The following is a 25,958-nucleotide window of genomic DNA, read 5'->3' as shown; positions in this document are numbered from 1 at the left end:
TCTACAATCAATGGAAAGCTGTATAAGATGATTGCATCAGGTGAAGTACAATGAAGAACTTTTCATGACAAACATAAGACTCTGCATCTCACCACAGTGGAGCTGCAGCTGGTTGTGAAAATCATACAGTTCCTCCTGGATGTCTGTTGGACACGGACAGTCCTCGCCCATACTGAAGGTCAGCAGCATGTTGATCTAAAATGAAGAAACACGAAAGCAGACTCTTACATAAATAACATTTGGTACATTTTTTTAGTTTCAGAATGAATCTGAACATGATGTCTCATTGCTGGATTCACAAGGAGAAACAACAGCTTAAATGGCTAATTCTCCCTCTGCACTCACAGACCGAAGGACATCATGACAAGTCATTAAAGTAGATATGAAGCACTGGACTCCAGCTGTGACCCGAAAGGGATACTGTGTGTGTGTGTGTGTGTGTGTGTGTGTGTGTGTGTGTGTGTGTGTGTGTGTGTGTGTGTGTGTGTGTGTGTGTGTGCGCGCGCTATCACTGAAGCAATGACACCACAGACAAGAGGGATGAGTTTGCCTTGAGGCTTTTTTCAGTACACACACACAAAAAGTGCTTTCAGATTTTGGATCAAGAAGCAGCTCTCATTCACTCTGAGCCGTGGAACCAGAACGAGCACATTGAACGATACAAAAACTAAAAAGGCAATCTGAGGGTGGGGGGAAGAAATCAGCCACGTATGTGGGAAAATTACAGAAGTTATGTAATATCTTTCCCTGAATTATCTTTTTTCATGCATCATTTGAAGCAGAGAGCCTGCAGGATTTTTTTTTTTTCCTGGTATAGATTTTTTAGAGCCATGTTTACTTTAGTGTAAAATTAATCAGGCCTAACTGATGCGAAGATCCTGGCATTTACCCTCTGCAGCTGATTTGCACCTTGAAGTCATATTTGAATTAATAATGTGACGTGGCAGATATGTGAGAGTTGTTGGCATCACATGAACAGCAGTGCGAAATGTTGTGAAACTGCCAGGGTGAAGATATCACCGCTGTACTGTCAGTGGGTGAAAATTGGTGTTAGTCTGAGATCAGTGGTTACCAGAACTTTCAAGTCTGGGTAGCCAGAATAAGTGAAAACACTTGAGCAGGTGTGCTGGGCCTTTAAGTGTGCTCGCAGAATCACCCTGTTGTGCAACTACTCTGCCCTTAAATAAGTGTTTTCCCTCAATAACCGCCTCATTACTGCCTATTGTGTTAGGACATGTTGTACTTTCACAATCTTAATAACCTAAGGCATTAATAAAGTGCTTTATAATGACTAATAATGAGCCAATATGCTGATCAGAAACTAGCTAAAGGTGAATATGTGTACCTTAATAGAAAGTGTTAACCAATAGAATTAACGTATTTATTTTGCCGTGTTAAAGATGTATAATTAGCTTACATTTTAAGTACTCAAGGGCACAAAACACACACAATTGACATCATGTATTGATTTTGCTACCAATATGGAGATTTTAATGGTTATTGTCTATTCCATATTGATATGTTTTAAAATGTAACAATCTAATCAAATTTCTGTATCATATAATGTATTATATAACAAAACAATGTAATTAATGTAAATGTCACTAAGTTTTTGATGTGGTGCAATGTCACGGTACCCCTTACCTGCAAATAAGGCACCCACTGGCTTAGATTCTGCAAATTAGTGAAGTGCAAATTTTAGCAGCACAGCATACAATTTGTTGGTGACATGAAACTCACCCTGAGCTTGTTTGTTCATATTAATTACACCAGTGTTTCTGATCACTCTTCCCAGCAGCCCTGCAGTGACTACGGCCTCAACCCACCTGTTCTTGAGGGGGCGATCTGAACTCTTTGGTCTTCTTTGCAGTAACGGCAGCAGACATGTTGAGGGCCAGCATCAGCTCGTTGTAGCGGAACTTCTGGTTGAACTGCAGCTTGGAGACGAAGCTGTCAGAGAAGGACACGATGGCCTCGATGCGGTGCTTCAGCTCGCAGTCGCAGAAATAGTGAAGCAGCTCGCACATCTGAGGAACAGACAAGGGGAGGAGACAAACAACAAATACCCGTTGCATCACTGTTGCATGTTTAGACACAGCTGTTACAAGCGAGCCCGTTAGGAATACATACAAACTACCTTATGGCTGCATATAATCCCACTTATTAAAGAGACATTTTTACCCACAAGATCATTCGTTCAATACAATACAGCCATTTCATGTTTGACTGACTTCTGAATGGGTCTATAACAGTGGAGCAGTTATGGAGCATGTGATTGAGTGCACAGCTGTGTTAGTCTTTCGGAGTGAATTGGCACTTGTACATGATGATGTTCATTGATTTTACATGTTTTGGTGATGTAGCCTCAGTGGTTTACACACAAAGAAGATGATGTCGCATCTGTTCATAGGTGCTCATTATTTACTTGTCGTTTGACAGGCTCAGGCAGCCTCTTCTCCAGCAGCCCTTTCAATGGCTGCTTAGCCTCTTTGGCAGCTTCCTCCTCTCCGGCTTCCACTGCCTTCTCCTCCGCCCCTGTGACTCCTTCTTTGTCTGTGGCCCCCGAAGCTCCCTCCTCCCGTGTCTCTCTGAAAACATTTGGGTCAATGAGCAGTAAGATCTGATGAACGTCCTCGCTGCCGAGCACACCCATAGTCAGCAAGGTGCTGATGAGTTTCAGGATTGGCACAAACTGGTACTCCACACCTCCTCCAACGGGATCTCGGATGTGGTGCCCACCACCCTGAACAGCTTCTGTCAACATTGAAATAGCTTTCTCCTTCAGTGAATCCAGTGGGATTTGGGGACTATAAAGATGTTCCCGTTTGATGCTGATGAAACAGGCCGGGGCAAAGTTGAGACGGGGTTTGAGCGAGGTGCTAAGCCCCACCCCTGGTGGGAGGTGCTTTTTGGAGGCATCAGAAAAGAGGCGGATGGAACGTGTCTCGGCCGTGACGGGGATGATGAATTCGTCTTTCATCATGAGTCGAGCCTCTTTGGCTGTCTCCAGGTGGATGCTGATCAGGACATTGTAGAAACCCTCACGTAACATGCCTGATAGGTACTGATTGTCGATGGTGTATAGAAGCTGTGATTGGTCCAGGTGGCTGCAGAGGGCATGGGCCACGCGGGTGTTGCCCAGAGCGCAGAGGGCACAGTAGAGCTTCAGGGTGTGGTAGTGGAACATCCTCAGGTCCTCCTGCTCAGACAGCTCCATGATGTCGACACACCTTTGAAAAGAAGTGAGGGAGGATTATGGAAACAGTCTATTTAGAGACCTGACAGGTGTTATTTATTGTCGGTGCTAAAGGTTCTGTGTGGAGTTTTTGACTCGAGCTGCACGATGGAGCTGTTATTCTGAGCAGGATTTAAAATACTTTAAAAAGAGGCTTTGCAAATGTTTCATGAGGAAGGAAATGTATTCAGCACATTTCTTAGAGCTCAAGGACAGACAGTTGTCTTCAGTAATACTGAATGTAAATTTGTTTGTGTACAAGAAAACTCAGCGTACACAGCATTTCTAAAATGACAGCATTGATGAACCGTCTGTCAGACGATTAGATTAAGCTCATGTGGTTCAAATGACCAATCATTTGGTGGATTAACATTTTGGAAAACTTTTCTGAGTAACATTTTGGGAAATACACTTTTTTATGTTTTTTTGCAGAGAGCCAGGTGAGAAAATCGATACCACTCTTGCGAATATAGTCTAAATCTGAAGCACTGGAAACAGCTAGCTCGACTCTCTTTAAAGTTCAAAACTACACCAGCATCACTAACAGAGATCTTGTTAGTTTAATTCATTCACAAGACAAATTATGATACATCACATAAACAAAGTAAGCCATGAACTGCACCTGTTCTCCTCTGGTATGTGTACAGCCAACATCTGCAGGGGCTCCACACACTGCACCACCCAGCCGTGTCTCTCATTGACCCTGGCTGTTTCCACCTTGAGGAAAGTGTTGGGCATGCGGCTCCACAGCACTGCATTGATGGTCTGGACATCTAGACGGGGCGGACACTGGGGCACTGGGTTCTTATGTTCACTCTTAAAGATGGCTGACGACAGAGGCATGGAATTCTGGAGAGAGTGAACAAACGTGGATATTGCCATTTTTCAAGGCCAAACAAGCAGTGAAAAGGCATTGCTTTGCAATAGTTTTGAAACACCACTTCCTGTTCTGGAGCAGAAAGTAATTTTGAAGTGCGTGAACAAACGACGCTGTCATTTTTCTAAAGGAGACAGTCACAATCTATGTGAGAGTTATTTGTCATGGTTATGGTTTCAATGCGATCTTTCTTGCTTAGTCACAAAATCTTTCCTTTTTTTCAACTGACACAAGTACCCATCTTGTTTGTGATGCTCTCAGTATCCTTTGTGCAGACACCAGCATTATAAAATATTAGCCAAGTGGCTCTAGCTGGAGGGAGTCTAACCCTATGTGGGGCTGCATCTCTGACCAGAGAGTGAAGGAGAATAAGATTAAAATTAAAAGTACTGTGAGCAGTAAAAATTACAATTTCTTGACCAATGCTGAGTGCATTTGTAGGATTTTGGCTTCTGTGTTGTACACTGTTATGGTCAGCCATCAGCACATGCAACAAGGCTGTTGTAACAGAACAAAAAGAGGATTCTACCTTTATTTTGGCCAGCTCGAACTGGAACAGGTTAGGGCTCGTGGGACGCACAAACACAGCAGGGAAAAGCTTGGTGTTTGGTTCCACCTGCAGCAAAGAAAAGAGCAGCAAGTTAATAACAGGTCCAAACAGGAAGTGCACATCAAAAGCTTGAGTAGCACCAAGTGAGCATGACTTGCAGAAAGCAGCTTAATGATGCATCATGAAACTCCACTGCTTAGTGTACGCATGTGTCTGTATGCATGATCATCGAAGAGTGTCGGCTGGCGGGATGACTCAGCGCCCGGGTGAAGCCTCATAGAGTTTCAGTGAGGGAGAACATAAGAAGATTAAACCCTGTGAAAGGTTCTTTAAGATTTATTTCTCAGAGTTCATCTGCACAGGCAAAGTCTAAGTCTGAAATTCAACAATGCAGACGTCACTGCTCTGTTTGGAAAATATGCAAAGGCAGGAGACGAGTTACTCTCAAGGTCAACAGGATAAACTGCAGACTGATGGAAAGAAGAGTGGATGGACAGTTAGACAGGTGAGGTGGATGGATGTGTTAATGAATAAATGGCAGAGGGGAGCAATGAACACAAAATCATTAAATGTTGTAACCTTGCATATTCTGCAAGTCCTTACAAAGTTTGAAAACAGCCCAAAATAAAGTAAAGATTTAAACAGAACATGCTTATCCATGTCATTATACACTATACAGTTTCATACAATGCAATATAAAACACAGCTGGACTTTTCTCTGGTTTATTCCTTAAGGTTGAACAACACACGAGTACCTGGTAGGATGTGGATATCTCCTTGCCATTGACGGTGAATGTCACCAGGCCGGTGGCGAGGTCTATCAGACAGCCAATCTCCAGGTCCACGTTGCTGCGGCTCGAGGTGTGAGCGGCGTTGGTCACATCACCACCCCACACCATGTAGCAGTTACTCCTCTTCACACTATCAGAGCGCAAGAATCAGTCATTCATCTCATTTTGACATATAGACATTTGGGTTCGAAAAACACTTAGAAATGTTCAAGAAATGGTTTACAAAGGGAAATGGGGCCTCCCGAAAAATGGTCTCACCTCTCATGGACTCGCCCTCGCTCGTCACCCAGGGTTACGGTGACTGTGCGGTTTTTACTGAGGTTGAAGTTGTTGCTATAGTAATGGTAATCAGGGGTAACCCATCCAACCCACACACCGGTAGGGTCCTGGCCAGCGAAAACCCTTACCGAGTGATAGTACTGTAGTGACACATGGAAGAGTCAGCCAACACTGCCGGTGATGCTACTAAATGGTAGTTTGTCAAAACAGTGAGGTTATACGATACCGTAGTGATGCTGCTGTAGTCCACACGTCTACTTTCATCACTGTGCCTCACAGATCTCAGTGGATATCTATCAGAAACCACATTTAAAAGGTGATCACCAGGTGCAACTGACAGATAGTTCTGATTGGCTGAGTAACGTTCAAAGCCATTATATAAGACCCAAACATCTTTAACCCACAGGCCCTATCATAAACAGAGGACAGAGCTACCACAATGTCACAATGTCGCCATCTTGCTTTTTGGTAGCCAGAAGTGACCATATTTGGACGAAGGGGTGGAGCTGTGGAAGATCCACACTGCTATGACTTTATTCTGATTGGACCTGACACCCCTGGGTAAGGACTTGGTCACCAGACAGCCATGTCCTACAGCATACTCTGCTTTATCGTCTGTCTTACTGTAAATGGAATAGTAATTTACAAAATAAACATCATGCTGTATTGGAGAAGACTTGAAACTAGAGATTGAGACCATAAACAGATAAACATGGCAGGTATAATGCACTGAAAGGAGCTGCTTGCAGTATGGTGTAAAATCATGATTTTGAAGAGTACCTGTGTTTGAGCTTCAGGGCATTCAATTGTTCGCAACTGGACTTTGTCAGTTTGTCTTGGAAGACGTTTCGCCTCTCATCCGAGCAGGCTTCATCAGTTCAGGCTGTTCAGGCTTGCTGTCCTATCTAGTCTGGTGCAAGCCTGAACAGCCTGAACTGATGAAACCTGCTCGGATGAGAGGCGAAACATCTTCCAAGATTTGTTAGACAAACTGACAAAGTCCAGTTGTGAATAATTGAATGCCCTGAAGCTCACAATGACCTGGATGAATGAGAATATTCACAGGCATACCTGTGTTTGACTTTCAGGGTGTCTTCCTCATGGACTCCGTTCATGTCTACTACAGGACTAGATTTGAAGACGGAGTGGAACTCTACAGGCATGCTGAGACGACAAAACACCATGTCAGCATTACTGTTCTGGGTGCCAAAAGTCTTGTGTGTGACTTTCAGACATGGGGGGCTGTCGACGGTGCCGTCAATCCTGGTTACCTGCAAGTAAGAGGAAAGTCATTGCATTCATCTGATGACCAATTCTTTTTTACCAACAAATACTTTGCTGCTTTTGTTCTTACAGCGATGTGGTTGTGGTCCTTCGGGACATTGACAAAAGTAGGCAGACGCTTGCTGAACCACATGGTGACCTCACGGTTCATGTTGACGGCAAAGGGTTCAAATCCTTCCTGAAGGCCGCACATGGTGTAGTACTTGAAGGTGCTAGCGTCCTTCCCCAGATTCATGCGGCCCACCTGAGCCAGACCAAGACTACAGACTGGAATAAACCCTGAAGGGCAGCCGGAGGAAGTGAAGGAGGAAGAGGGAAGAGAAGCAGAGGGAGGAGAGAATAAAAAGCCTCTCAGAATACACACAGCAGGAGGGGGAGGGAAAATCAATCCAGCCTTTTCAAAAAGCCAATTTACAAGTGTCACATTGAATAAGGGTGATTTCGTTACAGAGAACCACTTATTTTTCACTTATATCCCCAGCGTGGTCATTCTAGGTTAATTCTCTTTGCTCTGCATGTGAGATCTTTATTAAAAAGATGACCAACAACTCTGTCTACAATCACCTTATCAGTACGACGCTGCCTGACCTTAAGCTTCAACGACTGGCTCTTTGATCACACACTTTCTCACCATCCTCAGTCTCAAAGTCCGTGAAGCAGAGTTCGGAGCCCTTGGTGGTGATGAGGATCTCTCCATTAAGGGTAAAGATCATTGACTTGTCCTCCATGTTGATCATACAGCCCACCACATCCCCAGCGTGCCAGCACCGCCCAAATAAACGGCTGCCCATGTTCAGACAGTGACCCTAAACACGAAATTCAACATTTAGGAGCAGAAAATAGCATACATATGTAACAAAAAGAGTCCATCTGAAGTAATTTAAACATAATTTTAGTCATAATTGTTTTTCCTGACATGAGTTCAATTTTGACTCATCTTCAAGAACTTGTACAACTTGTAAGTATTTAATTAAAGCAAAAGGGCCAATCAGGACAACATGAAGAGAATTACACTTCATTCAACAATATTACGACCCCACAGAGTTTAAAAAAAAAAAAAAAAGTCTGATTTAGGATTGACTCCAAATTATTCTTTTCTCTGGAGCAATCAACATGAACTGCACCACACAATATGAAAGATTATGCAGGGACTGATCTATGTCCGGTCGACAGCTCACCCTGTATCCATCAAAGACGAAAGCGAGCTCATCTGTGCCGAGCTCCACGTCTGGCTTGCATCCAGGTCTGGCCCAGCCCACTCTCATGTCTCCTCCCGTCACAGCCTCAAATTCAAAGTACCACTTGCCCATCTTTACCGCGTACGTCCTCTCCACTCTGAAGAAGCGGACCTTGTCAATGCTGAGCCTCTCAACTACTTGTCCTAGTGGGAGGAAGGGACAGGCACAGTGTCAGGTTGTAGAAGCGTCTGAATCCCCTCCAGTAAATAAAGAAATTAATAATGGAAGCATTAATTACAAACGCAGCCACTTTGTGAGGTTAAAGGCAATCATTTCACACTCTATTCTCTCTCACTGTGGACTGAAAGGTTGTGGAAGGCAGAGCTATTTGCCAGGACATTGCATTGTAACAAGCATTTTATCATGTGCTGTCTAATTTGCAAATGTGCTAAATGTTAGTGCTGTAGAGCAATGTGCAATAAATACACAAGGACCTTAGCACGTTAAATCTTTTTTTAGCCAGCGTGTTGAACAAATTTACACTAAAATGAGTATTTTATGCTTTAAGATGTTTTTCTGTCTAGCATTGTGTCAAATGTTTCTCGTGATTTTGTGATGTCTTATTTTACTGTAGCACTGTGCCTAATACAAATTTCAATTAACTTGACTCTACTATTTGAATGCTTGGGCATTCTGACAGGCATCCTTTCTTCAGTCCAGCTCACCGCCTTCCTGGTCTGAGGGCTCAATGTTGTATCCGTAGCCGATCAGAGTGCGGATAGCCTCGCGCAGGCTGTCCCTGTTTGACTTCTTGGTGCGCTCGTCCAGCAGAACATAGGGAACCAGGCGAGGGTTGCGCTTACTCTTCAGGTCCTGCAGGGAGAAGAGAGGCAGAGAAAATTGCATGTATTGTATTATCTCATCACTTGTAGGCCGGCTTAAGGCAGCCAGCTGAGTTTGTTAAAAGTGCGCTGTTGATCCCTGTAACGGAGAAGTGCTGCCAATCACTGCCTGTGCCTTCCTTGTGTCATTTCCTATAGCAGTGCTCCAACTGCGGAGCAACCGTGGAAGTATCATATTAATGCCACTTAAGCAGATTTATGGAGCTTAATTTGAAATCTTGTGCTGGCTATGAAGATCACAGGCTTGTTTTTGTGTGGTCTGTTGTAACAGCTTTCCCTGGAGGTCTTAAATGAAAACCTTGTTTTCATTTTCAAGGTCATGTAGTACAGGTAAGTTTAATTACTATCACTTAAAAGGTTTACATATTTTATAAAGCATGTGCAATGCCCTTAAACTGTTTTTTGTGTGGATGCCATAGTGTATAATTGCGTAAACTGACATGTAGCTGTAAGCGTCTTCTTAATTGCACATTTTCTGCTTACTGTGAATCAATAGGTGATGTCATAACTCTTCACTCTATCCACTTTATCATATTTTGCAAGATGGATCAAATTATTTCTTAATACATGTTGTAAACTAATGCTTTTATGTGAAAAGCAAACAGACAACATCATGTTCTTTCCACTAAAACCCAACTTCCCCATGACCACAGAAACGACATCATCAGACCAAACCAGATTCACTGAAATACAGTACATAGCTTTCACAGGGATGACACATTCAATATCACATTGTGGCAGCAAATAGCAGTGGAGAATTTGGGATTTCAGGGGAGTGTGTTTTATCCAATTCATGGCAACAGCACCAAAATACACCAAAAGCCAGATTAACAAAAGCCAGCAGTCAGCGTGTGCAGTTTTAGTGCTTGTGCGTTCAACAGATGAGAAGGTGCAAGTTTGTTCTGCACTATACTGTCTGTGTCTTGTTGCCCTTTACTGCAGAACATCTTGCTGCATATTGAATAATGACATATAGCTCGGAAATGTCAGGCCACACAAACTGTCTGGCACATGCACTTGTAAGGTATAGACTGCATGGGAGGTGAATTAATGAAGGATGAAGGAGAAAGTGAACACATAAAAAATGCAGGAGCAAAGCTGGAAAAAGATGTCAGAAGAAAACCCTGCCTCTTCCTTATATATACATGCTGTTTCAGGACAGATTTTTATCACCGAAATAACCATTTGCTTTGGTCCCAGCATACTGTGCATGAATGCATCCAGTGTACCTGCTGAATGCCGTACGTCCATCCCTGTTTGATGCGGTCCTTGGCCCACACGTTGTGTGCATTCTCTGCCAGTTTGTCCACCAGCAGCTCCTGACCTGGAGTCAGTTTGATGTCTGACAGGTCCAGAGGAGATGGCTTATAACCATTGGACATCATGTAGCTACAGGAAAAAGAAAATAAAAAAGCAAACACATTTTCCCTCAGAAGTAATAAAGGGTGAATCCAACAGGGCGAGTTGACCCATATTTACAGCCTGATATAAATCTTCATGGGAGTAGATCCAGTAACACTAATTATCCTTTGTTCTCACATTGCTGAACATTTTCTGATGATCACACTGGGTTTACACAAATTTTAATTTACCCTTTCAACATTGCTCTTACTAAAGAAAAGCCTATGGTATTACATACATACATACATACACTTCTTTTGTCTCTTATTTAATAACGGCATAATCACAATCACTAGTCTAACAAACAGTCTCATCCGACATACATATAAATAAGAGAGTGTGGTCTAAAGGAATTTATTCACTAAATATAAGCATGCACACTTACTTCTTGGGGAGTTTTATCTTTTTGAGGGAGCTATCAGCATTTGGGTTGACCTGAACCACACGACAGCCCAATGCCAGCAGGGTCCTGTGCAGAGGAAGAGAACACAAAGTGAGCGAACGCGTAAAGTTGTCCGCAGATTGTGTTTTATGCACACCTTGACAGCACATGTCGATCCAAGAGTAGCAATGGGGGGATGGGAGTGCTCAAATTGAGGAGTAATGGGTTCAATTGAGCATGTCCTCCTCTGTCAGGAGAGAAAAAGGGCAAAGAAAACCCAGAGGAATGCACAGGGTGTGAGGAGCTTTTGACAGATCTTCTTCACACCTTGTAAGAGGACAAAGTGACAGGAAAAATGAGTTTGATGTCACTCAGGAACCCATCAGTGTCACCCAGATGTGTCTGCCACTGCCACAGATCAAGATTAATCACTGCAAACCTCAATGTTCTCCTGTATCATTTAAAGAGCTTTTATGTTAAACACTTGTAATAAGTCTCACTGGGACCTTTATGGAGAGAAGCGAGTGTTGTGCAGAGTGCTGACGAGTGGAAAAGGACCAGGTGCACTGAGGTTACAGCTTATTTATTTGAATCTGTTATGAGTTTGTTCACCTTCATTTACACTGTCGTGATGCCATTTAATTTCTTTTGATATGGACATGGCAGTTGCTATACATTAAAGTCAAAAACAAAAATACAGTAGAGAAAATGAATCCATAGTGCTGAACGTACTTCAGAGTTTCTGTCGACATCTGCAGATTGTAATTCTTTTCGGTTTCTGGCAGCTTGGAGAAATCCACCAGGCACGGATGCTGCCGCTTATTATCATCCCTTATCTATGAGAAAAAGAACAGTCACAGAAACACACTTCAACTCTCCTTTGTTACCTGCAACTTTGGTCCACGCTAACTCCTTCTCTATGTACACCATGTAGGAAAGTTCATATGCGTATGAAATAGACAGCCTTGTCAGTCAGTGTCATTGTGAACCAACAAGGGGAGGGGGATGTGGTTTAAATACAGGCTGCTACTGGTTGCAGTGATAAGACAGTCTACTCTAGTGAACATGTTATGAAAGAGGAACAAGGGAGCATGTTTTCTTAGGGGAGATAGAAAGGTGTGCGACTGGAATACCAAGTGAGAGGTGTGAGGCCTCTCGCGAGGCTGCACCTTATGCCAAATAATCCCTTTGGCAATGCTGCTCAGAGGAGGCGGCATGGCAATGGCGGATGTTTACCAAGAAAACATGCAGGGCTGTGTACAGATATGCAGCTGTGTGTGTGTGTGTGTGTGTGTGTGTGTGTGTGTGTGTGTGTGTGTGTGTGTGTGTGTGTGTGTGTGTGTGTGTGTGTGTGTGTGGGTGTGTGGGTCCAATGAACACCAGCCAGCTCTTTTGTGAATAGTACAAGAACTCTACAGGAAATCTCTTCTCTGGCAGTTCTTCCTCTTACAGAATTACATTTATGGAAGGAACAATAAACGAAAATGGTATTTTTATGCAGCCAGAGCTAAATAACAAACGGTATTTTGCTTATTCCCTCTGTTGGAAGGCATCTGCCGTGACTGCTGCTGTAATTAATTGCACTGAACGACAACTACAGAGCACAGAGTGAGCTGCACTGTGACTACATCCAAAACATATCTAATACTATGTGCACCTTGGCTCTCACTGAACACGTTTGGCCACAATCTGACACACCGTTAGAGCCTCCGACCTCCGGAGCTTTAGTCAGAGAAGCCAAACAATATAAATCAACGCTCTTTTTTGACACATTGAAGATTCTGTTGAGGTGTTGGAAAGGATGAAGGCCCGCATCAAAGCTGGTGGTATTATTAACAGAGGGAGGACTTTGGTTGTTTGTTTGTATTATAGACATAAGAGCTGTGTTCCATATTGTTGTTTGTGTTGTCATCTGTTCCTTTAAGGGCAAAACAGGTCATTTTGGGGTCGTCCTTCAGATAATGTACAATGAACCAGAATCAGTCTTTTGCAGACAAAAATGACAGTTTTTAGCAGATAAATTACAGGTATAATGTCATATATATAATGTAATTTTTCGACTGATCTTATTCAAAATATGAGGTTAGCTTTCTACATGTATGTTTATTAATTCTAAGGATTTAAACAAATTTTGAAGGAATAATTTGATATCGTGGGAAATACTACTAACTATTGAGATCTGTCTGTTAAGTATGATGCTATAAGCACAGGCTGGGTGGTTTAGCATAAATACGCAAAGCAGTAAAAACGGCTAGCCTGGCACTTTCTAAGAAAAAGAAAAAGCTCCAAAGATCAATAATCAACCCTTTGTATCTCATTTGTTTAATCCCGACTCAAAGTCTTGAGTCTGGTTGTATTCCTGAACTTTGAACAGAGCCAGGCCAGCTGTTTTCCCCAGCTGCCTGTCTTTATGGTAAGCTAAGCTAAGCTAAGTGAGTGGTATTGATCTTCTCTCGTACCTCTCAGCAATAAGCATTTTTCTCCAAAATGTCAAACTATAGCTGGATCAAAAAAAGAAAAGGAAAAAAAAGCGACCCTTGGGTTTACTTTAGGATGACGGATTATGGGTTTAAATAATCAATAAAATGTCTTTAAAAAGAGGAGAAACTAAACACTGACAATTAAAACACAGGCTTTCCCCTCTTGCTTTATTGCTGTGCTGAAATGGCCAAAACACCCTGTTCTGCCCTTTGCTGAAACGATAGTTTGTCATTCATGACTTATACTAAAACACAGACACAATGACTCTGCTACCTACAAACAGACTGGAATGAAGCTTCTAAATGAATGGTATGAAAAGCATCAAACATGGAAAAATGAGAGTGTTCTTTCCACTTACCCTCTTTTTTTGGTGTGAACCGCAAATTATAAAAGAGAAAGCAAGATGACGTACAGGCTTTTGATGATTCACTTCTAATACTGCTCACAACTAAAGCATTTCAAGCCGCACTTTAACTCAAACTTGTTTAGAAAATGTGTAATCGTGATGTTTATTACACCACAAACATGGTAAAATGCATGGATTATGCTTTTTATCTTCTGCTCCAGAGTGAATGATTTTAAGTATCATATGTATGAGAGTAATCTGCATCTTCCTCACCTTGCCGTACGACCAGCCCAGCTCAATTTTATTCATGCCCCACAGCTCGTGAATATTTTCAGCCAGCCTGTCTCGAACCTTCTCTAAATGAGGCGGCATAACAATCTGAGGGAAAAGGTGTGGAAAATGTAAGCAGTGAGAAGGTTATTAACATCTTCATCTCAGGAATCAGCGCTGCTCCTCTCCTGTTAGTTTACCTGGCTGGTTTCGACAGGTGTGGGGATGAAGGAGGCCTGCGACAAGAACTGCGCGGTGCCCAGCAGATCTCGGACTCCCTCCACGTCCCTCTTGTACTCTTTCACCGGCTCCACCTTCATCTTCTCTTTCGGCAGCAGGGCTTCGTAACACGGAGCGTAACTCGATGGAGGCAGGAACTTAAAGTCGCCATGTCGACCGCCCAACAGGAAACGCACCCTAATGAGATCAAATGTTGGTCATTTGTTAGCTTATTCTGTTATTCTACACATTAAACATACTGGGAAAAAGCTAATTAAGGGGGGGGGGGGGGGACTGCGTGTATATGCAATCTGTGTATTTGATCATAAGTGATAATCAGACAACGATTAATGAACAAAGCAGCCAGTGAAAACAAAACCATCCATGCAGCTAAATGGAACCGCTCTTTCCTCCCCTTCAATCTGTTCCAGCCACTGCTCTAACAGGGACAAGTTTAGCTCTGAGACCGTCTCAGGCCATCACTGTGAAGAGGCTCTCCTGAGGCTGCCCAAAAATAGCTACTCAAGTAGTAGCGGTGACGCAACCAAGCCCACTCTGACTGCAGCCCTCAATTATTGAGCGGTGAAAGATGTGAGGCTGTCATTTTCTGGCACGTTTAACTCCATCGAGATGTTCACCCTGTTCAGTGGGTCAGCTTCAAGCACAAGCTCCGAAGTGTCATAACCCACAGAAGAGTGGTTATAAGGTGGCATTTTCCATGTGAAAGGCTGAACGTTAACTCTGCAAATCATGACTTGTGAGCAATAGATGAAATACAAGCTCACAGGCTTTTTGTGTGAATCACAGGATTAATATTATTCAAGTAATTCTAATAGCTTTTGATTTCAATTATTGAGTTGTGAAAAGAAGTGTCTGGCAACATCACTGGTATTGGAGGAGGAAGATACACACTCTCCAAGCCAATAGTGGAGTTAGGAGCGACGATGACTGCTGTACAGGGGATTACTAAAACTAAATTAAGCAAAGAACAGAGTGGAATAGAAGAGCAGAGCAGAAGCTCAAAAAACAAGAGCAGAATCTCACTTCAACACCAGCTCCCACCTCTGGACCTGTGGCTTCTGCTGTAACCTCTTGAAGCTGCAGCTACACGAGGTGAGTAATGCAAACTTTGATAAGAGCTTCTAATAAGTTATACTGTAGAAAAAACCCAAATGAAGATATTAAAATGTGGCAAAGTTTCTAGGACAGACGACATGAAGGTGCACGAGCTACACAAGTATCACCATGGTGATGCCCTGACTTTTCCTCTAGTGCCACCACGATGTTGACATTTTTATTGAACAACCGCTGGACGGATTGCCATGAAATTTGGTGCATACAATCATGTCCCATCAGGATGAGTCGTAATAAACTTTGGCGACTCAGGACCTTCCAGCATCTCTGAAAAGAGTCTACCCTGATTCCTTCATGAAACACAATTTGCTGAATCACATGCAACTCTCAGTTTCCTTCCCACTGCTCACAGACCGTCAGGTACAGTATTACATTTTTGAGAATTGGTTTTCATTAGGCGATAAGGAGTGAATTCACTGTCAAGTGGCTTATTTGACCAAATCACATCAGACCATTCTCCTGGTGTCGGGTGTCTCTGGGCTTCAGAGAGTAAAAGCTGGTAATCCAAAATGCTGCTTTGCTCCACAAAGTCAGAGTCAATCATGGAATCATGGGAAAACTGCTGGAGCTTGAAATTCCATTTTAAAGTCTTGTCAATCACATCATCTGCAGTCACCATGGCAACAGAGCAGCAGACGAAGCCAGACGATTTTACCTCTGTCCAATCTGAAGGCCTTGAGGATTAATGAATTTAGACCAGAGTGAGTAGGTGGGGTAGATGGATTTCATGCAGGCAGTGTTTGTGTGAGTGTAGGTGTGCAGTGTATACACTTTATGTATGCTGCATGTTTCTTTTTATCTTGAGCTTGTCTGTCTCATCTGATCTGTGCTTCTGCGTAGCTCATCCATCACCCAGGAATTTCAGGGAGCCTCTTCGTCTCAGACAACACACAGGAGAAACAAATAAACACTCACTTGACCCCCGCGGAGAAGCTGACGACGGGGAAGAAAAGGCCGTCTGTGTTGAAATTTTCAAACATGCCCTGAACAGGCTGTCCGTTGATCCTGAAAGAGATGCTGGGAGCGCCCAGGTCCAGGCAACAGCTCACCACATCCTCTGAGGTCAGGATGTGCTGGTTCATGGACGCCACTGCCCGCGGGACACGACCTGTTTGAGACACACACGCACACACGTTTGTGAAATCTGACCCAGTGAGTGATGCTGGCACAGATCACGTCTCACTCGCTCTGTCTCACACACACACACACACACACACACGATTGAGCACACACATTTGTACACACAAACGCACACAGTTACACACACTCTGGGCAAGGAGATCGTCCCTGCAGGGTGCTGGTTCTGTCTAGACACAACCTGGCTGTAGCCCAGGGTTACCACTCATCTTTAATACATGGGCTGATTATGAGCTGAGTTGCACACACACAAACACACACACACACACACACACACACACACACACACAATCAGAGAATTTCTTTCCTCCCCCTGACCTGACCAGAGGTGAAGTCCATCAAAACCAAATGAGTAGAGGTCATCTCCGACTCCATTGCCTCCCCATCCCTCTCCTCCTCCAGGGTAGGGAGCGTAGCCTTTAGTGTTGGCCCAGCCCACTCTCAGGTGGGAGGGCTCGCTGGTCACAAAGTGGTCCACCTGGTCAATCATCAGCTCATAGTACCACTTCTTATACTGAGCTGATCCCTCGCTCACTCCCAGGAAGATATTTGGTCTCATACTGGCAATGAAGTCAAACGTGAAATCATTAGTTATCCCTCAGAGGAAGCATTCCCAGATATTCTCACTTTCATTTGTAATATGTTATTTTTACTCTTAAAACTAATGAAAAAGTCTACCCTCAGGACAAGACGATTCAATTTGCTTCTAACACATTTGATTCAGGAAGCTCCTAAAAAGTGTCGATATCGTGAAAAAAGGCAGAGCAAAGCAGATCATTTCACTAGTGTCAAGAAAATGAGCCAAAGAGATTTGTGAGATTAAAGTGGAGTTAAAATTATCTCACCCTCTCCAAAATACTTCTTTTCATTGTACAAAGACTACAAGCTGCAGAATACTATGAGATAGTAGGCGATTTAAAGGGACAGTTTGAAATGGGGTTATATGAGGTACTTAGCCAAAGTCAGCGTGTTACCTTTCAGTATATGGCGGTCAGCACGGGCCCAGTTTGGAGAAGCAGCAGGTGTACTGGCAGGGAAGTTAAGCAACGTATTACTGAGGACGAGGTCAGATGCAAAATGTATAGAGACAACTAAAAAGGGCTCGCCTGAAAAATGGCAAGGTAAAGCAGTGGAAATATTCTATACAAAGTATACATATGAACTGATGTTGAGTTTTGTAGGTGGACCTTTTTAAGGCAACGTTTTTCTGCTGACCCCATCCACAGCAGTACACTGCATAGCATCTGTGCCAGAACTGTGTGCTTCTCCAAACTGGGGGCGAGCCAACAGCCATCTACTGATGGTAATACACTGACTGTTGATATGTGACCTCATACAACCCCTCTTCAAAAAACCCAAACTGTCTTTTTAAAAGTCAAGTATCAGTACATAGTTCTTCAATGTCTAAACCATGCCTGCTCGAACTCAGCCTTGTTATAACTTGAGTGTTTAAATGTAGAGATCTACATTAAAATAAAGAGTTGCACCACACAAACTAGTTCTTACTATGTTACAGGTTGTGATGCTAGAGACTTCCTGTTTACACTGTTTTTAGTCTTTACTGACTAAGACATTCCTTAGGTTTTACTGGTGCAATCCAATTTAGTAAATGTAAATTTTGAAAGTAATTTGAAGTTAAAAAGAACTTTTAAAGTACGTGGTGCAACCCAGTTCGACACCAATCACAGACTAGGACTTTAATCGCTTGGTAACAAATGAGACCTTAAGACCTTATTTTTAACCACTGCATTTTCTCAATGTAATTATGAAATGTGGATTAATAATCAAAAAAAATATATCAGAGAAGCATGATGTTGAAAGGAGCCATGGTGCTTGCATGGCTTTCTAACCTCTGGACATCATTGACCAGCTGGGTTTGCAGGAGCAGATCTCTCTTGGGCAGCAAGTGATCACAGATTAGGTTCTGATTGGTTCGCACAGCTACGCCATTACACACACACAGTGAGCAGAGCACATCCAGAATCTAAAAAAGAAAGTGGAGGCACCAAGGGGGAAAATAAGCAACAGTATCGAGAGGAAGAGCATGACAGTTCCCCAACAACTGATTACACATTGACCTTGTTTCCCCTCTTAAACCCTGGATATGAATCCATACCTCTCCAATCACTGTCCAGGTTGCTGCTCTAGGGACAGACTCTTTCCATGCAACTGCTGCATAATTACTCAGAGATGCTTATTGGGGCCAAAACATGCCCAATAATATCCCTCTGATGTTGGCTTAACAAAGCCGTAGAATTAAATTGGCCAGAAAGCTCCGCCAAGGGTGACAGGCCAGAGTACTCATCCTCTATCACTGGCCCTTTTCTCCTGCTCACATCACAAAATGATATATTCAGGCTGATTTATGACCCTGGCCAGCTGATTGCTCCTGATCCCATTTCACTGTTAAATTGATTGATTCATGATGGGGACACTGCAACCAAACCCCCAGGAGACTTCTGTCAAAGATGGAAGTTTGTATGCTGGTAGAAGGTAAGCACAATGAATTAGTAGCTAAGGAGAAGAAGAGATGACAAAGAGGCCCAAGGGGAACTGTTATGGAAATGAATGTGCATCCAGTGAAGCATATTGGTGAGCCTAATGAGGAAAGAACTGCAGATGACTGGATGTAAGATAAACAGGCACTTTCAGTGGTTGTTGTGTGCTTTCTTGCCTGACTAAAAGTTTCTGACAACATCCAAGTTAGCGTTATTTCATGAAGCATCTTAAAATGATAGTTTGACATTTTGGAAAATACACTAATTTGTTTTCTTGCCAAGAGTTACATGAGAAGATTGATGCCACTCTTGTGTTTTTAAGTGAAAATGAAGCTGGAGCCAACAGCTGCTTAGCTTAGCACAAAGAACAGAAACAGCTGGCCTGGCTCTGCAAATGATCTTAAAAATCAACCAACCAGCACCTCTAAAACTCACTAATTATCACGTTTCTTTAATCCATACAAAACTAAAAGTGTATAAACAACAGTTTTTCAAAGGGGGTTTTGTGCTGGACCATTTCTTGCCAAGGAGCAGCTGCAAAGCAACCAGTTGAGATTCCAGGAAGTCACAGATCTATGACTAAGATGAAGCTGCTGGCAGACACATTTTATATCCTTTGTGCAGAGCTTGCTGTTTCCCCCTCTTTCTAATCCTTATGCTAAGCTAGGCTAATTGGCTGCAGGCATCAGCTACATATACACCTTACAGATGTATGCAATTTCTCAAAGCGTATTTCTCAAGATGTCAAACTATTCCTTTAAGAGCATAATTAATTGTTTTATTATCTTATTAGAGTTTACAGTTTCCATCATTGTACTATATATTGTCTTTTCATTTCACATCAAACTATTCACCTTTATTTACCACTTCATTCAAAATTTTCCTTGTACCTCTTTACACAGTACTGGAGCCCAGGGGTGTCATTATCTTATATCACAGCAAAGATAGTACCCCAGATTAACACCCAAATGTAACCCCAGATTAACCCCCAACCCCAGCAGCACTACTTGCTGCTCACCTTGTGGTTGCGTCCGTGCTTGTAGAGCAGCGATATGATGGACTTGATGTGTCCTCTCTGGATGATGTTGAGGGCCTCGGGGCTCTCAATTAAAATGCAGTGCAGAACTTCCAGGATGCCTGCACAGCCGCAAATTCATCAATTAGTTAACACCCGCAGAAGAGAAAGACACACCAGAGGACACTCATCAAGAAGACATCCAGTCTGCATAGATCAACAGGGAACACTCAGTGCTGCTCATACATTCTTTACCATATGTTTAAAAAGTAGAGGTACGTGTAGGATTTTTAAGCAAGCAGTGTCATCTTTTTATATCTTTTAAGACTTGTGTCCCTGTTTAGGAGTGCAGGAATACCATTAAAGGAACTGGATCCTTTCGTGATGTCTCTTTGACAGAGAAAATGCAAGTTATCTCACAATGCTGTTTCACTGGAGGCTCAGTATGAGTGAGAATGATAATGAGCATACCTGACGAAGACTCCAGTCTCTCCAGCTTGCTCACCAGCCAGTCCAAGTTGTTGGAGAACTGGGTGCAGTTGTTTCTGTTCCCTCTAATTAACGCCGCTGCAGGGCACAAGGAAAGTGCACGAGTCAAATTTTATAGGAAGGAAGACGAAGTTTTTGTTCAGAGTGGTTTGATGGATCCCCTTCGGTGCACTGTCAAATCTCACAACAGCAAACACAATGTCAACCAAAGGTGGACACCTAATGTGCGCGCACAAAGCCAAGAAACGAGAGAGGTTCTGCTTTGACACGCTTATAAATATTAATTTGGAAGATGCCTAAGATAGAGGGAGGGAATGACACAAGGAGAAAAAAGACATAAACAAACGCGGACAAACACACCCACATACGTCCTAGCAACAACAACAAAAAAAAAGACAGGGTCATCCAATGCAGACAGACAGGGAAGAAAGGAGGGAGGCATCCCAAATCCACTTAATACTGCGCCGGAGCAGGTGTGTGGAGGAGGGAACGGGGGAAGAGAAAGACGTGGCTGGAACACTAATATCAGCCTGGAGGTGAAATCAGTGTAAATAAGAGTGTGAAGGACACACTTGGAGGGCAGAGGGGCTTCAGTGTGGCAGGGTGACAGAGACACTAAACATGCAGGTTATCCACCTTCTCTTCTTAACAATGTGACAAATCATCAAACCAGGACAGCGAGAAAATCACGCCTGCTCACAATTTCCAGCTTGCAAATGCATCGTTTATGTCACGTCAAGTGGTGAAGAAAATGTTCAAGCCAAACATTGTATTCATCAGATACAGCAGAAGACAGCAGGGCTTCCAGACATAGAGGGAGAGGAAGAAAAAAATATCTATTTTTCCCTGCCAGATCATTTTAGTGAGATACGTCTATATCTGACGGAGCATATGGTCGCAGTGCACGAGGTTAGAGGGATTTTGCAATGGCAGGGCTGATGACATTGTGCTATGTGAACACAAAGACCACAGCAAGAGCAAGTAAACAAAACAGAAAACAGCATAGTGGTGAAGACTGACATTCAATGGACAAAAAGCCATCTGGCCAATAGGGGACACCCAAAATTTTGAGTGTGTGGGAATGTGTGACGGCTGGTCTTGTTGGGCTGATGCCCTGGAATCACATCACATAAACTGAAAAAGCTCCTTTGTATGCAGTGGGCCACACGCCCAACAATGTGAGTACATGTGTGAGTGCTGGAGATGGAGTATTTCTGGTGTGTGTGCGTCTCCGTGTTCATGCTATGATGTCTGAATTCTGGCAAACTCAATTCTCCACTATGAGGCGTCTGCGAACAGGCTCCTCATCAACGCTGAACCACCACAGACGAAGCTGCTTCATCTTCAAACAACAACTCTCGTCTCTGTGATTGATTGCAGTAGCACGTCGATTTAAGCGCGGGTTTGTGGGTTCGTGTGTGCGCGCGTGTGGTAGAGGAGCGTCTTACCCAGCAGCTCGTACAGCAGGTTGAGGATGTCCTTCCAGGCGGCTCCGGCCTCTGACCCGGCACACTCACCGAAGTGGGCGGCGCTGTTGTAGACGTTCAGACGATCAATACAATTGGACACCAGCGTCAGCATGCCCTAAGAAATGCACAGCGATGCAACACATGAACATAATACAACCACATACACATGAAAAAAATACCACATATGTAACACATGGACATTGCTATTAAACAAAAAAGCTGTCATTAGTCTTTTTTTTTTTTTACTCTTTTCTGCAGTATTCAATCAGCCCATCCTGAACGCAGCCCTATGGCTCTCTCCTGTCCCATTAGGTGGTTGTGTGATACCACAGATAAATATCTACAGTGAGATATGCTAAATGGAGAACGTGAGAGGAAAAAATGCATATGTGAGATGATTTATAATGCCAGGAAAAATCATGAGTCAGCTCTGCATTGACAAATTAACCTTCTCAGTGTGATATATCAAGGTTGGGGCCTAATTGTGCTATTTTGGTGTGTGGCCACAGAAAGACTAGGTTAATAAGATGAGAGATGAACTGAAGAAATATGGACCAAAAACGTATATATATTTCAGCATTTCAGCTAATTCCCACTCATGTATGTTGGCTTGAGGAGACATGTTGTTAGGGGAGCCTGTTAGGGGAGTGTGAGTTGACATCACAGCACCCCCTCGGTAAGGCAGCTGACATTTCATAATTGATGAAAGCAATTTAGGTCCTAGAGGCTTAGTGGAAGGCTTCAGTGCACTCGGGCCAGCTTCGGGAAAACTTATAACACCAAAAACTGCTGACGTCCTCAAATGCAATGCCTCCAAGTACATGATGGCATTCAAACACAACACAAAGAATCAATTGCTTTAGTCTTTCGCACACTTCGTCTTTTGCAAGTTTACCACTGCTCTGGGCTCACTCATATGTGCAGTCACTTACTGAAACTGCCGCAATCACAAGTCAAAACTCTTACTATGGTTATGAATTGACATTTCATGGACTCTCAGTTTGCCGCGCCTTCCATTATGGTGAAACTCACTTCCTGTTTGAAAAGGTTCTGCCGGTTCTTGAGTGAACGCAGCTTGATCTGCCTCTCTTCATGCTCCAGCTCAACGTCAGGGAGCTGGAAATAGGCGATGAGGTCATTAAGGGTTTGGAGCACCTCCTCAATTGGCAGCAAGACCAGTGTCCTGTTCTTAACACCCAGGCAATCCAGGTCTCTGGGAGGGGACACAGAGAGTGCACATCAATATTCACACAAACACAGCACAAAATAAAAGCCCCTATTCAGACATGACAGCTTTTTGTGATCATGCATAGTTTTCAAAATACTCCCATTCATCATCATCAGATGCAGTAATCTCCTGGTAGAAACACTAACTGGAAGGCTGAGCAGACTGGAGAAGAGGCTGCGATGACTAACACAATGTTTAGCCCACAGGTTCATCCATGCTGAAATGCTGATTTCCGCTGGCTGGCTAAAAATAGCTCCTGTCGGGTGCGTGGGAGGGGTGCAGGGAGATGTATGTGTCACAGGCAGCGGGAGGCTGACAGGCTCTCACATGTTCCCGCCATGATTGCCCCGGAGCCTGGCCCAGGGGACAGCGGCCCGTTTGATAACAAATAAGTGCACTGGAAGCATCCACTTACGTGCTCCGCGGCTTCCTTTTTCACAGCTGGCCATGCGTAGCTGTGACAATGTTTGCCGTTTGGAAACACATGACTGGACCGGTGAGTGAGCTGTCTGGGGCTTTGGCGCCGCACTCAGTCAAAACTCACAGGCCCAGAGCTTAACTCTCCACTGAGTGCGTTCACAGTCTGGAGGGACGTTACATCACGATTTGTGTGGACTGTGTGAGAGTCCGTGAGGCTTTGAGATGTGTGGTTTCCAGGCTTCATCTCTGATTTGGTGATGTGGTGCAGTTGAGGACTTTATTATCATCTCTGTAAATTACCATCATCAGCATGGCACTAACGCAACATGTACCAGTGACAGGACATTTTGCAGATTACCCTCATAAAGTGGTTCAAGACAAATGTGAACTGTAATTTGGCTTAATTAGGCAATTTGTGCCATCATGTCATCGCCTGCATTAGCGAGGAATAGCAGCATACCTGATGAATCGGTTAAAGAGCAATGTGGTGTTGCGGATGATTCGTGCAGCGCGGGACTCCTCGTGTTGACAGCGCTGCAGGGTCAACCCGTCGTCCATGTGACCTTCAGAATGGAGGCACGCCTCAAAAGGGCAGGAAGAGACAAAGTGTGAGACATTGCCACGAGATGATACATGGGGGGAAAGGACAAAAAACAGAAGAGGAAGCCATTATAGAGTCATAGTCCTGAGTCAGAATGTCTGGAACACAGGTGCTGACACTACAGGCTACCTGGCTGTGTTTACATGGGCGACACATTGTCACGCACCTTATCACGCACCCACCTCCCTCACTCCTGCCACAGAAGCCAAGGGACAAGGTTTGTATTTATTTAAGGCAGAGATCCGAACGAAAAGACAATCGTCTTAACTCAGTCAACTCATTACCCTCAAAATAATTATCTGCTCTGCGGAATCTGATTTGCTTATTAATTTTGTTTCTTTCTGTATGTGCTTTGCATCTGAAGACAGGACGGCGTGTGCTTGTGTTTGTCTCCGCTCACTCGTCTCTTGAGGGGACCCAGACGAGCCGATTTGACATCAGGTGCCTGGTAGGAGAGCCAGAGTCCCGTGGCCACGTGCATGATGAAGCAGAGCGAGTCCCCGTATTTAATCTCCGCCACCCCCATTCCCTCGATGTCCCGCTTGGGGCTCTGCTCAAGCTTCTCCTGCACAGGAGGGGAGCAGAAAATGAACATGTCAAAAGTTGTCAGGGTGTAACGCATGAGCACGCAAGTGCAATCATAAAATGTCCACATTCAGACATGTTGCATGCAGATTTGTTCTTCTGCATCTGATGTTTTTGATTAACCATCACAGTGAGATGATTGCGTTTTGCTTTGCAGTTAGGATCAGATATTACTGCAACCCATAATTGACATGACGACTTTGGTGATAAATGACTTCACTTGTATTCTATAATGCATGCTTGAAGTCCACACTGGAAGGGTCACTAATTGGCTCACAATCACTGTCCATATCTAGAAACTCCATTACACAGAGTGAGGCTAAATGGACGCTTCAGTCAGAGTCTGCAAGTTCAGCTAAATTAACATCTATGGCGCAGCTTTCACTGGTCCAGTAATTTCCATTGTCCTTGAAAAATGGTGATTTTCCAGTTCAAGGGGAGTGGGTGGGTCTTTTTTTTAAGGTGCTTGGTGCTTTATAACTCCTTTCCAGGTTTGTGTTTAATGAGGAAGCGTATGTGGTTGAGCCCATGTGACACAGGTCACCTTGAGGAACGGCGGGGAGTCAAGTGCATATAGTTTGTGTCCATGTGTGTATTTGTGTCTTAACCTTAGAAGCTCTGAAGCAGAAGGTGGTGGCGACGGTGTCGGACCTCTCCCGGTCCTGCAGCACCAACCCCCTGTCCTCAGTCAGGGCCAGGTAGTGACCGGTGGTCAGGTGCCGCAGTCGGAAGGGCTGACCCCAGCGGATGTGGCTCCCACTCCAGCTGTCAAGGTCACATCCACGCATTAAAATGAAACACACATGCAAACATACAAGGACACAAAAGTTGTCTCTCATAACCCCTGGAAGCCTAATATCTGCTCATTAGTTGATCTAAACATCGCTGCCAACTGTTAATCATTCAGCATGCCATGTGGTAAAATAATTATCAAATTAGCTGAAAATGTTCTTCTAATTATGCATTTTGTTCCTGTTCAGGAAATTCAAAACAAAACACTGTCAACAACACAGCAGATGTGACAAATATCATATTTGACACAGGAAGTGAAATGGAAAAAAGGAACGCTGCATCACTGTGAGGCTGCAAAAAAGACAGGTTAAAAGACTTGAAAGAAAGAGGGAAGGAGAAAAAGGAATAAAGAGACGGAGAGGCCACAGTGCAGTATTAAATCATAGGTAGGGAGC

General features: G+C 43.7%; 1 protein-coding gene across 6 annotated transcripts in view; it reads right to left on the bottom strand.

The window, feature by feature from the left end:
- Nucleotides 1–25,958, bottom strand: part of LOC139342740 (ryanodine receptor 3-like) — a 98,957-nt gene that overhangs the window by 40,777 nt on the left and 32,222 nt on the right. For all 6 annotated transcript variants that reach the window (XM_070979985.1, XM_070979987.1, XM_070979986.1 and 3 more), the window contains 28 exons: nucleotides 25,380–25,536; nucleotides 24,587–24,751; nucleotides 24,046–24,167; nucleotides 22,970–23,150; nucleotides 21,917–22,052; nucleotides 20,451–20,546; nucleotides 19,983–20,101; nucleotides 18,317–18,450; nucleotides 16,785–17,026; nucleotides 16,245–16,437; nucleotides 14,177–14,393; nucleotides 13,980–14,084; nucleotides 11,612–11,715; nucleotides 10,883–10,966; nucleotides 10,326–10,485; nucleotides 8,920–9,067; nucleotides 8,195–8,397; nucleotides 7,648–7,822; nucleotides 7,087–7,295; nucleotides 6,804–7,003; nucleotides 5,959–6,025; nucleotides 5,712–5,872; nucleotides 5,418–5,583; nucleotides 4,642–4,728; nucleotides 3,858–4,084; nucleotides 2,426–3,230; nucleotides 1,827–2,027; nucleotides 93–195 (listed from right to left, as the gene is read on the bottom strand). In XM_070979985.1, the coding sequence (XP_070836086.1) occupies nucleotides 93–195; nucleotides 1,827–2,027; nucleotides 2,426–3,230; nucleotides 3,858–4,084; nucleotides 4,642–4,728; nucleotides 5,418–5,583; nucleotides 5,712–5,872; nucleotides 5,959–6,025; nucleotides 6,804–7,003; nucleotides 7,087–7,295; nucleotides 7,648–7,822; nucleotides 8,195–8,397; nucleotides 8,920–9,067; nucleotides 10,326–10,485; nucleotides 10,883–10,966; nucleotides 11,612–11,715; nucleotides 13,980–14,084; nucleotides 14,177–14,393; nucleotides 16,245–16,437; nucleotides 16,785–17,026; nucleotides 18,317–18,450; nucleotides 19,983–20,101; nucleotides 20,451–20,546; nucleotides 21,917–22,052; nucleotides 22,970–23,150; nucleotides 24,046–24,167; nucleotides 24,587–24,751; nucleotides 25,380–25,536 (4,967 nt within the window). The remainder of the gene's footprint in view (nucleotides 1–92; nucleotides 196–1,826; nucleotides 2,028–2,425; nucleotides 3,231–3,857; nucleotides 4,085–4,641; nucleotides 4,729–5,417; nucleotides 5,584–5,711; nucleotides 5,873–5,958; nucleotides 6,026–6,803; nucleotides 7,004–7,086; nucleotides 7,296–7,647; nucleotides 7,823–8,194; nucleotides 8,398–8,919; nucleotides 9,068–10,325; nucleotides 10,486–10,882; nucleotides 10,967–11,611; nucleotides 11,716–13,979; nucleotides 14,085–14,176; nucleotides 14,394–16,244; nucleotides 16,438–16,784; nucleotides 17,027–18,316; nucleotides 18,451–19,982; nucleotides 20,102–20,450; nucleotides 20,547–21,916; nucleotides 22,053–22,969; nucleotides 23,151–24,045; nucleotides 24,168–24,586; nucleotides 24,752–25,379; nucleotides 25,537–25,958) is intronic.

This window comes from Chaetodon trifascialis, chromosome 14 (assembly GCF_039877785.1).
Source record: "Chaetodon trifascialis isolate fChaTrf1 chromosome 14, fChaTrf1.hap1, whole genome shotgun sequence".
NCBI classification, from domain to species: domain Eukaryota; kingdom Metazoa; phylum Chordata; class Actinopteri; order Chaetodontiformes; family Chaetodontidae; genus Chaetodon; species Chaetodon trifascialis.
Note: the sequence above shows the minus strand (reverse complement) of the source record. Positions and strands in the feature narration are given on the sequence as shown.